Source organism: Parambassis ranga, chromosome 1 (genome assembly GCF_900634625.1).
Source record: "Parambassis ranga chromosome 1, fParRan2.1, whole genome shotgun sequence".
NCBI lineage: Eukaryota > Metazoa > Chordata > Actinopteri > Ambassidae > Parambassis > Parambassis ranga.
The window spans coordinates 26,003,195-26,015,937 of record NC_041022.1 but is presented as its reverse complement, the minus strand read 5'-3'; the positions used below and the strand labels follow the sequence as shown (position 1 = coordinate 26,015,937).

The 12,743-nt window shown below is 44.6% G+C and overlaps 1 protein-coding gene and 1 long non-coding RNA gene across 2 annotated transcripts in view; one reads left to right on the top strand and one right to left on the bottom strand.

Moving 5' to 3' along the window:
- Positions 1-807: 807 nt before the first annotated feature.
- polr1c (RNA polymerase I and III subunit C) overlaps positions 808-12,743 on the bottom strand; it is a 13,712-nt gene continuing 1,776 nt past the window's right edge. The window contains exons 4-9 of the mRNA XM_028416943.1: positions 11,293-11,425; positions 4,616-4,747; positions 4,365-4,517; positions 3,896-4,045; positions 3,678-3,794; positions 808-1,070 (exon numbers count right to left, since the gene is read on the bottom strand). Of these exons, the coding sequence (XP_028272744.1) occupies positions 952-1,070; positions 3,678-3,794; positions 3,896-4,045; positions 4,365-4,517; positions 4,616-4,747; positions 11,293-11,425 (804 nt within the window). The 3' untranslated portion in view covers positions 808-951. The remainder of the gene's footprint in view (positions 1,071-3,677; positions 3,795-3,895; positions 4,046-4,364; positions 4,518-4,615; positions 4,748-11,292; positions 11,426-12,743) is intronic.
- Positions 6,751-12,743, top strand: part of LOC114443049 (uncharacterized) — a 22,925-nt gene continuing 16,932 nt past the window's right edge. The window contains exons 1-2 of the long non-coding RNA XR_003671401.1: positions 6,751-6,763; positions 11,783-11,785. This is a non-coding gene — a long non-coding RNA (uncharacterized LOC114443049). The remainder of the gene's footprint in view (positions 6,764-11,782; positions 11,786-12,743) is intronic.

Here is a 12,743-nt window from a genome sequence, read left to right as displayed (position 1 = left end):
GATAAGACACAGGTGAAGAGTAAGCAATCACGAAAGGCAGAAAACATAGGGAAGGAAGTCCTTCAAAGTAAAACAGGAAACAGGACTAGTCACAGTAACTTAAACTGCACTCTTATCTTTGCACACTATGTTATCTTTGTCATCTATCTGGCCTTTGAGCTCAATGTGAGGAGAACACAATGGAGCATGTCCTGCTATCATGCAGTAAATACAGTCAACAAAGAAGGATGTTGGTTGCAGGGCTTTAAAAGCTGGGAAAGTATATTAAACATATTGCAGAGAGCTGGTGGGGTGAAAATACATAAGACACACAACAAGTAAAGAAGTTGGCAGTAATGCCTTGTTGCAGAAGCCCTCTGCCATAAAACCTCAAGGAAGAAGATGATGAAATCCTGAGGATCAAGGCATTTTCATCCAGATTGAGGGCCTCTCCCTAGCTCTTTTTTTAAATAATGGCTGCAAAGTTGCTTCAGCAATTAAACATCAATGTAAACCACCCAACTGGATTCATTATGCCTGCAATATTAAATACATAAGAGTCTAAAAGAGGGAGAGGCTGACATGCATTATGCATCAAATCGACTGGCTTAGGAGTAATGTGTTATGAGGTTTGGTAGTGATTGGATATACAGTGTATAAATTAAACCTGAGAGACTAAAATCAACTCTCCCCATAGGAACTACAGGGAAAACATGAGCCTAAAAAGCCCACCTAACTCTGGAGGCCTGGCATTTGGACATGCGTTCAGTGCTTGCTATTTCTAATATAGCAATTGTATTAAAAGAAAAAAAAAATACAAGACACAGATTTACAGGCATGCCTACTAACCACAACAAATGTGCTTTTATCAAAACAATGAGAGTATGGTATCAACAGTTTAAGCCCTGACTGGCTGTGGCATATTTTAACATAATATCATCAGTGGTAGGATTTAGCATGCTCAGTCTTCATTTACTCCATGTCAGGAGAATCGAGTTCGTTGAGAAACCTCTGACACTTAGCCATAAGGACTTTGATGGCCTCCATTACCAAGACCTCCGGAGGCAGGATGCCAGTTGACTCCACAGTAACTGTAAAAGGAAGGAGACACATGAAGTGCACATGTATCCCATGCCTATACTCTGTTTAGATGGAAATCAATAACAGATGGAAGCTTCATGGAATTATTGGTTGTTTGGCGACTCAACGACAACTCAAGAAACTTAAACTGTTCCTAGCCAATTATTAGTGCAGCATATAACTGATCTTTGCAGGACTAAACAGATTGGTTTTTAATGCACTGTTTAGAAAGCTTTACACTCAGCCTATGTCTTCAGGCAAGGGAGGCCAGGTTCTTCACCTTGTTCCCAGTTTTTAAACTGTGCTCTGATTTATGTGGCATCACCTTCTCGTTTCACTATTTGCTAGAAGGAAATAGGGAGAATAATTGAATAGTGTAATGTGGGACACATAAGCTCCAGCGCATATATTTATTTAAATTTGATATTAAATTGTTAGAGTTTGGAGGTTCATCTAGCAAACACCACAGGGACTTCAAAATATGTATTAATGTAAGTCTCATATTCAAGGTGCCCTCTGTTTTAATTTATAATATCAATTATGTAACAACATAAAAATCATCTGATCATAGTGGCTCTTAGTATTCGGCAAATACAACTTCAGACAAACAACATATCAATTTTTGCCATTATTTAGCAAAAATAAAGAAAAAAAATGATGGGATGCACGTGTCACTTTACTGCTTCCATAGGATTTAATTTTTTTAATTTAATTTAGTGAGCTGCAGCAGGTGCTGGTAATGATTAGTTCTTGATTAACTGATCATCAGCAGATGTGCAGACATATGTACCCGACATTGCTGCTGTGGAGCATTCCAGTGTGTGTTAACACAACTTCAACAGGAAACTGAGGTTCATCTGAAAAAAGCCACAGCACCTTAGAATCAATGTAATTTGGGCAGCTGAGACCAATGTGTGCTCCTGCTGGGGTCTCTATCATCTTGCTGGGAGATCTAGCTCTCATGTGTAGTCCAGGCAGCTCAGTGTGTTAATGTGTGCACGTATGTGAGTGCGTGCCTCACGCAGAAGTGGGTCACTTCACTGTGAACGAGCCCGCAGGAGCAGAAAGAGGTGTGTGTTTATGTACAGGGAGAGTGAATAAATGTCACGGCAACCGGAGGGGGGCCTACAGGTGTCTTTTTAAATGTGTTGTGTTTCTTCTGCTGAACTTGAATCTATAAGGCTGTGCATCTCTGTTGCCAACAATGTACTGTTTCGCTGGAAAGTAAGGATTAGGGTTAGTAACAGGAATGTGTCCATAAATCCTCTCTCCATTTGTCAAATCGCAGTTGCAGGTTGCTCATCATGAAATTTAAATTTGAGTTAAGAATTATGAACAGGATTTCTAGGCGCAGCAAGGGGTTGGTGTGGGCCTGGCCACAGGATTTCAACTCTGCTTTTTGCAGATGATGTTTTCCTGTTGGCTTCACCGAACCAGGACCTATAGTTAGCACTGAGATGGTTTGCAGCTGAGTGTGAAGCGGCTGGGATGAGAAAGAACCTCCAAGTCTGAGTCCGAGTCCATGTTTCTCAACCGGAAAAAGATGTCTTTTCCTCTCTGGGTGGGAGTAGAGCTCCTGCCCCAAGTGGAGGAGTTTGTGTATGTCAAGTAAAGGAAAAATGGAGCGGGAGATTGACAGGCGGATTGGTGCAGCTTCCGCAGTGATGCAGTTGCGTTACCTGGTTGTCGTGGCGATTAAGGAGCTGAGCCGAAAGGCAAAGCTTTCTGCTTCCATAGGATTTAATTTAGTGAGCTGCAGCAGGTGCCAGTGATTTACCGGTCAATCTACATTCCCACTCCTACCTATGGTCATGAGAGCTGGGTAGTGACCGAAAGAATGAGATTGCAAATACAAGTGGCCGAAATGAGCAACCCCCTACAGATAGGGTGAGGAGCTCAGTCACCCAAGAGGAGCTCAGAGTAGAGCCGCTGCTCTTCCGAAGAGCTGGAAGAAGTGTCCAGTGAGAGGGCAGTGTGGGTGTCTCTGCTTACACTGCTGCCCCCGCAACCCAGCCCTGGATAAGCAGTTTGAAGATGGATGGAAATTAGAGTTTGGTCAAAAATGCCAAACACAGCATTGGAGGGATGCTGATTTGGCTTGTTTTGCAGCTGTAGGATCTGGGCATTGAGTCAATTATGAATTCCTGTGAATACCACAGTATTCTAGAGACTAAAATGAGACCTTTCTGTCAGAGTTAAAAGTGAGGTGAAATTTGCAAAAAGGCACAGCAGCAAATCTACATCAGTTCTGAAAAAAATAAAAGAATCAAGGCTTTGGCCTAGTCAAAGTCCAGACCTCAGATCAGTAAAGAAATGCTATGGCGAGACCTTAAGAGGGCTGTGCATAAGCAATGCCCAAAAACCTCAATAAACTGAAGCAGTGTTGAAAACAATGAATGTAGAAGGTACTGGATCATCACGATCATGGATTATTGGATTATATTTTTTGTCTGAGCTTGTATTTACCAAATTCTAACACAGTACAATCAGATGATTTCATGATGATTTTTTTTTAAATATAGATTTGAAAGAGGACAGTAACAACTCTTCCTGTAAGGCAACCCATGGCATCATCTGAAGGGCAGTTCTAATACAATATACAGTAAATGTTAACATACAGATGAAATGGTCTCGCACTCTTCCAAGCTTCACCAAATTTTTCAGGTCGCTGTGTCTAAGGACTTCCCTGCTGCATGTATCCAGACGACTGTTCACTACTTTAGCAACCTTCTTTCCTGAAGGGGACAAGACAAATCGACACAAAAAAAGAAATGGACAACACAACTGATTAATAAAAACATTTACAGGATTTCACATTTTGTTAGTTCATCCTTACCATTAATATCTTCCAAGTCTATAACTCCTCGTGAGAAGCAGCGTTTTAAGCGCTCTGCCATCTCTCCTTCCACTGGTTCCAGGAGAGTGATCTCCGGGAGGAGGCGGTAACTGGCGGTGGCCACTGGAGAGAACTTTGCATGGTCCTTGCCTGAAAAAAGAACATAACTTTGAAAACCTTGTATCTGGGCTACTAACATCATCATCAAGTCATGCACTATGTAAGGTAGCATAGTCAAAATGACAAAAAATGTTCAGGGGGACAGAGAGAAAAGAGAGGGGGGATTTTGACATCCTAGTACTAAATAATTACAATAATCCCTCCTAGAAGTGTCTTTAGTGTATGTCACCTGGTAGGGTTTAGCTGTTGAGCTTTGGGAGCAAGTTGCATGAAGGGAGGGGAGACATTGTTCATTTAATTGCTGAACCAAAAACAGAACTGAGTTACCGATACAGTCAAAAGTCCTTACCAATTCCTTTGACACAGTGCATGATGATGTCCAGTTCCTGACCTGGCCGTAGCTGAGCTATCAGTATGTCATCATATACCGGTCCAATACTGGAGTTTGAAAATACATCTGCCTGGTTCCCAATGGGAACCCACTGTATATCTCTGGAATAAACTGGGAGCAGTAAGAAAATAAATCACAATACTATTACAAAGCAGTCCGTTATTAAAAAGATCATCTGTTTAAACATACTGGTCACAGCTAAAACCTACCCATGTGATTGAGATAGAGCTCCTGGGGGTCAGAGGAGTCTTTGCTGGCTCTGGGATTCTTGCTGCATTTAATCTTCAGCTGCAGTTTAATTGTGTCTATTTCGGAACCTTCCTCCTCTGCAGACTCTTCAACTGGAATTTAACAAAAAGTTGTTTGAGCTATGCTTACATGTTGCATCCATGCACTGAGGTCAGGCTTGTGGGAAAGTCTGTTGGTACCTTGCAATGTACAGTAAACTCAATTTGTAGACTCCCATCCAAAAGCCTCAGTATTAAAAATTGAAAGTGTCATTTAGCTAAAAAAAAATCATTTAGTTAGAAGTTGGTAAATCCTAGATCAGGGGTCTCAAACTTGCAGCCGATATTTTGTGGCCCCCCACTTGACATCAAAGTTGAGTGTTAGTGCAGCCGCACATTTTTCTCGGACACACTTATTTGCTGAGGCTTGCACTGTGCATTTTATTTGTATTATTAATTGCCCCGGCAGTATTTCTCTGATATTTAGTTTGGGATTTTATTGAGGAGTGGCACTCTCAGTTCTGCTCGGCATGTCGTTTCTGTCTTTACATGCTCGTACTGTGCACAGAGGAGTTCCGCCCCAACACACACACGCACACTCCCACCAGCGGACACAAGAGCATGCACTGAAAACTGTGCCAAGCGACGCGCTGTCTGTTGGAAAGTTATTAGCAGCCTAGCCATTCTGGTATGTTGACCGTATTTGTTTTCAGGTGCTGGGTGATCTCTGTGCGCATGTAGCAGTGCTCCGTCAGAATATAATTCAAAATAGATCAAACTAGGAGATTGCCACGTGCATAATCTGCATTTAAATTTGTGCTCTTTGTGAATACAGGTCACACGAAGTACTTGGAATTTCTTTCTTTCTTTCTAATCAGGATGCTAGAACACGTTTACTCAGTAGCTGCCCTCACTGTAAACAAGCTGCGCACATCACTGTCAGTCACTGATGTTGCCAGCTGGTTGTTCAGAAATTATGCCGGCTTCGCAAAAGCTCGGGCAACAGTCAATGCAGATACATTAGTCTATGCATCTATTGGCATATGGTGGCGTAACTCGCCCGGAGCTGCCTCCCAGTCTTAGTAAAGCTGTGTTCGCCGTCTGCCATTTATCACTCCCACGCCGCTCGCAACTTTACTTTGAAAGCCCTGTTTACGCCAATGTCCAGCGGTTGGAGTTCTTTTGTTAACCCTCCCGGGATTATGGCAAGCTCTGAATTCATCTGCTTCACCTGGTTTCTTACACTCACTTTCGACATCCCCATGAACCAAACTGTGGAGAGAACGGGGACCAGCACTGTATCAATACGGACCACGGGGCACGAAAATTCAGCGTTCACTGTTGTTCTCGGTTGCCATGGCAATGGACAGAAACTTCCTCCAATGGTGATTTTTAAGCAGAAAACGGTGCCTAAAGAAAAGTTTCCAGCAGAGTCGTCATTAAGGCAAATCAAAAGGGCTGAATGGACGAGGAGAAAAATGGAAGAGTGACTCAGGGAGGTTTACGTAAAGAGACCGGGTGGTTTTTTCCACGTATCACCCTCGCTGCGACTCCATGCGCACCCATCTCACCACTGGTGTAAAAAACCAGGTGAAGCAGACGAATTCGGAGCTTGCCGTTATCCCGGGAGGGTTAACCAAAGAACTCCAACCGCTGGATATCAGAGTAAACAGGGCATTTAGAGTTAAGTTGCGAGCGGCATGGGAGCGATGGATGGCAGGCGGCGAGCACAGTTTTACCAAGACTGGGAGGCAGCGCCGGGCGAGTTACGCCACCATATGTGAGTGGATTGTGGACGCATGGACTCATGTTTCTGCTTTTGTGAAAGCCAGCATACTTTCTGAACAGCCAGCCAGCATACTTTCTGAACAGCCAACCAGCAACGTGTATTGTACATAGCTGTAATAAAGTTCGACTTAACTCAATGTTTTTGTCCCGTTACCTTTTTATTTACGTACATGTATGTTTTAGAGTAGCATGCATCTTATAATAAGGTGCGCCTTGTGTATGTGCTGAGGACAGAAATATACCCCATAACTGACACTGCGCCTTATAATGTGGTGCGCCTTATGGTTGCGAAAATACGGTAAGTATTCTACAAAACAAAGGGTTTTAAATATTCCAAAAAAAGTACAACTGGTCCAATCATCTCATAACAGGTCAGAATAGGGATGCAAATTATTAGATTAGTAATTCATTAAGAAAGAAGAATCTACACGTGTGCTACGATCACACAAAAGATGGCGGCGCAGACACGTGCGGCGGCTTCTCTCTCTCCCGATTCTTCATTGTTTTCGTGTTCTATGTTACACGTGCCGCAGACTTATAGCAAGTCATCGCCGTGTTTGTATGTCAGGAAGCGCACATACAGCCGTGAGCTACTTTTTAACATCAGCAGAACTGTAAATGTTGAGTTAGACCCTGCAATCGCTGAAGAGCTACGGGACTGTGGACTACTCCGCCTGCCGGCACCTCTACCGGCCCCTGCAACACCATCTCGCCCGCAGTGGAAGCGCCACAGGCGGTGTGAAAGGAAGCAGAAGAGGGGCAAGCGCGGAGGGATACGGACCAGGCTAGCGGCTAACCCACATAAGCCGGCCATCCCTAGCATCGTACTGGCCAACGTACGCTCTTTGGACAACAAAATGGACTATATCCGGCTACTTCGCGCCACACAGAGGACTATAAGGGAGTGTTGTGTGTTTGTGTTTACGGAAACATGGCTGAACGACAGCATCCCGGACTCCGCCATTCAGCTCGACCGCCTAGCGTGTTTCAGAGCGGACAGAGCCTTGGTTGAAGGAGGTAAGACCCGCGGCGGCGGGCTCTGTGTTTACATCAATGACTCTTGGTGTCGGGACGCTGCTGTGGTCTCAAAACACTGCTTGCCACTTGCGGAGCTTATTATTATAAAGTGCCGGCCGTTTTACCTGCCACGGGAGTTTACAGCTATACTGCTTGTAGCTGCGTACATCCCGCCGAGCTCCAGCAACAACAACAGGAGCGACGCACTGAATGAGCTCTACCTGCAGGTCAGTGAGCAGCAGACAGCCCACCCGGATGCTTTTCTCATCCTGGCGGGTGATTTCAACCATGCAGACCCCAAGACTGTGTTTCCAAAACTTCACAAACACATAGACTTTCCAACTCGTGGCAACAACACACTGGACAATGTTTACACCACCCAGAGAGGCGCGTACAAAGCCCTCCCCCACCTCGGAGCTTCTGATCACATCACTGTTATGCTAATGCCAGCATACAGACCACTGGTAAAAGTTGCCAAACCGGTCCGAAAAGAAGTGAGAGTGTGGCCGGAGGGAGCCACAGGAGCTTTACAGGACTGTTTCAGCACAACAGACTGGGATGTGTTTAAGCAGGCTGCAACCCACAACAACTGCACTGACCTCCAGGAGTACTCAGAGACTGTCACTGCTTACATCACCAAATGCATTGATGATGTAACTGAAACCAGGACTGTCAGCATTCGAGCCAGTCAGAAACCATGGCTGACAGGGGAGGTCTACAGGCTGCTGAGGGCCAGGAACGCTGCCTTCAGAAGAGGCGACGACACCAGCCTAAAGTTAGCCAGAGCCGACCTGTCCCGTGGCATCAGGAAGGCGAAGAGACAGTACTCCAGGAGGGTTGCCCACCACTTCAGCGACAGCAGGGACACCCGGAGCCTGTGGCGGGGGATACAGACCATCACAGACTACAAGCCCCCACCACAGACCTGTGACAGCGACACCTCTCTGCTGAACCAGCTGAATGACTTCTTCGGCACTTTGAAGCACTCAACAGCACTCCTGCACAAAAGATCACATCCTCTCCCACTGACCAGGTATTTTCCCTGTCCCGAGCCAGCGTGAAGACATCTCTCAGCCAGATCAACGCACGCAAAGCTCCCGGTCCTGACAACATACCTGGCCGTGTGCTCAGAGACTGTGCTGAGGAGCTCGCTGAGGTGTTTACAGACATCTTCAACATCTCACTGAGCCAGGCTGTTGTCCCCACCTGCTTCAAAGCCACCACGATCATCCCTGTGCCGAAGAAGTCCACCCCCGCCTGCTTCAATGACTACCGTCCAGTAGCACTCACACCCATCATCATGAAGTGCTTTGAACGGTTAGTCATGAAACACATCAAGACGGCCCTTCCTCCCTCTCTGGACCCCTTCCAGTTTGCATATCGGCCCAACCGGTCAACCAGTGATGCTGTTTCCACAGCACTCCACACAGCTCTCACCCACCTGGAAAATAAAGACTCATACGTTCGAATGCTGTTCATAGACTTCAGCTCAGCATTCAACACCATCATCCCACAGCAGCTCATCAACAAACTGGACCAGCTGGGGCTGAACTCCTTGCTGTGCAACTGGCTGCTGGACTTCCTCACCGGGAGACCTCAGACAGTACGGGTCGGCAGAAACACATCCAGCACCATCATAATGAACACCGGGGCTCCCCAAGGATGTGTGCTGAGCCCCCTCCTCTTCACTCTGCTGACCCATGACTGCACGCCAACACACAAACCAACATCTTTGTGAAGTTTGCGGACGACACAACTGTGGTGGGTCTCATCTCCGGTGGAGATGAAACATACTACAGGAATGAGGTGCACCTTCTGGCCGGGTGGTGCAGAGACCACAGCCTCTCCCTGAATGTGGAGAAGACAAAGGAGATGGTTGTGGACTACAGGAGAGCACAGAGTCAGCACACCCCTCTGACCATCGACGGTGCTGCTGTGGAGCAGGTGAGCAGCACCAAGTTCCTGGGTGTGCACATCACTGAGGACCTCTCCTGGACTAACAACACTGCATCCCTGACCAAGAAGGCACAGCAGCGCCTCTACTTCCTCCGCAAGCTCAAAAGAGCCAGAGCCCCTCCCTCCATCCTGTGCACCTTCTACAGAGGGGCTGTTGAGAGCATCCTGTCCAGCTGCATCACTGTGTGGTACGGAGCCTGCACCGCCACCTGCAGGAAGACGCTTCATCGCATAGTGAGAGCAGCTGAGAGGATCACCGGCGTCCCTCTCCCCTCCCTCCAAGACCTCTACGACAGCCGTCTCACCCGAAAGGCCCTCCGCATCACAGGAGACCCCACCCACCCTTCACACCGCTTCTTCAGTCTGCTGCCATCAGGAAAGAGACTGCGCAGCCTCCGGGCCAGGACCAGCAGACTGAGGGACAGCTTCATCCACCAGGCTGTCAGGAAGCTGAACTCTCTCCCTGCTGTGCCCCACTTTCTCCCCCTTCCCTGACACCTCCCCCCACCCCCTACCCCTACCACCATCCCCTCACCCCTACCACCACCCAAGATAGGAACTCTTTGTACCAGCCACTTTACCAAAGGAACTCTGTGCACCAGTCACTTTTTACCCTGTCATGTCACACCAGTCTCATATAAGCTGCTATAACTTAAACTATTCCTGGACTGTTACATTATGCCAACTGCACTGACTTGCACCATTGCATCTTTTGCACTCTCATACCAGTCTCAATAAGCTGTTATAAGTTAAACCATTCCTGTTTATATTATGCCAACTGCACTGACTTGCACTATACATCTTTTGCACTCTTACTGCATTGTGCCTTCATTATGTGCCTTGTATTTTGTGTGTGCCTCATTGTAGGTACATTTTTTTACACTTTATATTTATCTTTAGTTTTTAGTTACATGTTATATGTTGCGGAGTGAAGAGTAACGCAATTTCGATTCTCTGTATGTTCAGCACATATAGCAGAGTTGACAATAAAGCTGACTTGACTTGACTTGACTTAATCGTTAGTTGAATGACCTTATCGATCAATTAATGATTAATTGATAAGCGGTGATTTTCCTGGGCCTAAATTTCCCTCAGTTTCACTAAGATTAAAAGCTAAACATTGTTTACTAAATGAACTGCATGTCATATTCCTTAATGAGTGATTTGCTGTACCATTGGGAAACAATAGAGACAATAACATTTATGTAAGCTAGAATAACAAAATCAGTTGTGAATATAAATTAAATAAAATATGTAGGCTGCTTTTAACATGAAAATAAGTTAACTGGCGCTCCTCATACAGACATACATGTCCAGGAAGCTGGCATGTTTGAACTCGCACAGTTGTTTACTGTTTATTGTACATTGTTGTAATAAAGTTCAACTTAACTCACTGTTTTGCTTCCGTCACCCTTTTTTTGTGGGCCGGGGGGGGCAAAGAAAAGTCATAGCACACTATTTGAGATATAGCTGGTCGTGTTTTTCTTTGTTTATCAAATTATTTTTTGGATGCATAGATTGCAAAAAGCTTTGTGTACACTAACCTCAATAAGATCATGCGACTTTGAGGCATGCTGTTAACTCACTGTACCTCTGTGTATCACTCTTCCATCTTATGTGATAAGGTGTACATACTGTCCAATTCAATCAACTGTTATCAAATTTGCAGTGGTATAGTAGTAAGGAAACAGGTCAACAGTGCACTCTTCATCAGCAGGATGATCAAATGCCCTGCCCAGCCTGTATCTTTGAGAATACTGTCTCTATCAAAAGTGACCATATCCATCTAGACTACAAAAATGTTTTTAACAGATATTTTAAATTTAAGCTAAGATAAGCAGCAGCGCTGAAGAATGACTAAACTAATGTTATACAAACTTCATCATATGGTGGCTTACCATCGTTCCTGTACTCAAATAGTCGAGGGTCAGCTTTGATCGGGATTAGACCTAATCTTTGGGCCAGAACTTCATCCTGGACAATGGATGTGTTGTTATAGATGAACACTTTCTCTATGGCCATGGTAGGAACCTAAAGAAAAAACAGACAAACAAAACAGAAAAAGAAACTGCACATAAAGCTTTATGCATACTTTTAAACATTAAGTAAATACAACACAACACCACCATGTTTAACAAAAATGAAACCAAATTTGAGAAATCACATGTGCAGAACTAAGGAGTTAATCAAAGCCCCTGGTTAATTAATCCTGTGCAATGCCCAGATACACTGCAAAAACCCCAAATAGATCTTGACAATAACAGTTGTGTAGTCAGACAGGTCAAATGTGTTGTGCAAAAATAAAGGATGTATGTTTTCTTTTGTCAAATAGAATCTGTATGTGATCTACTAAGTAGAAAAACCCTTCGCTCTCACACCGAAATACAGTGTGTTATCAGCCTCTCCTATGCAGTCACATTACTAATCAAAAACATAAACAACTTAGACCGACTAACTTCTAAAACCACATATTTTGGAGTTAATAAAATAATTAACAAACATGAAAATCCACTTGTGAACATATGTGATATTTTTAAGTTAAATTTCAACAATTGGAACACTTATGGCTTGTTCGATAGGCTTACTCCAATGGTACCATCTGTGTAATTCCCTTTGGGCAGATGAAACTATGGAAATGTCAGGTTGTACACAGCACCACTTTTCAAATTTGGAGAAAATCAAACAGCATAAAAAAACCACAAACCTATGCAACTGTGGCAGTGACAGAGTGGTAGGCATGGGACGGTTCAGAAAAAAAATCCAAACCGTTTGGTACACGTGTCTCGGTTCATGTCATGAGCAATGGTGAGCAAAACACACGCTCTCTATCTGCTGGGACTGTGCTCAACTGTATGTGAATATGTAAACTGTTTTTTGATTGAGTCTATTTTATAATTATATCTTTTTTCTTAACTTATCCGTTGCTGTCTGTATGCCGTTGCAAAAATGCAATCTCCCCATTGTGGGACTAATAAAGGTTTCTTAATCTTAATTTGTTTTTGTTAATATTTTTGTTAACTGACACAGCATAATGTCATGTGATGTTGTTTGACCAGTTCAAAACTAACTCACTGGTCACATTGAAAACTACAGCATTATAGAATGTCTTCTGTTAGCACACACCTCAGTGTGCCGTAGGGCACTTAAAGGCTGTTCCATACTCCGCGAGACAAAGAGCGGAGAACGCACTCCACGGGTGGTAAGAGATACAAAAAAAGGTCTTTTCCGCACTGAGGTACCATACTCCGCGAGACGCGATACGGCCAGCCCACTAAACTATAAGGAAAGACTTTACTGAGTTTTTTAACACACCACAAGGACGTGTGCCATGGCAAGAGGGCATTATACA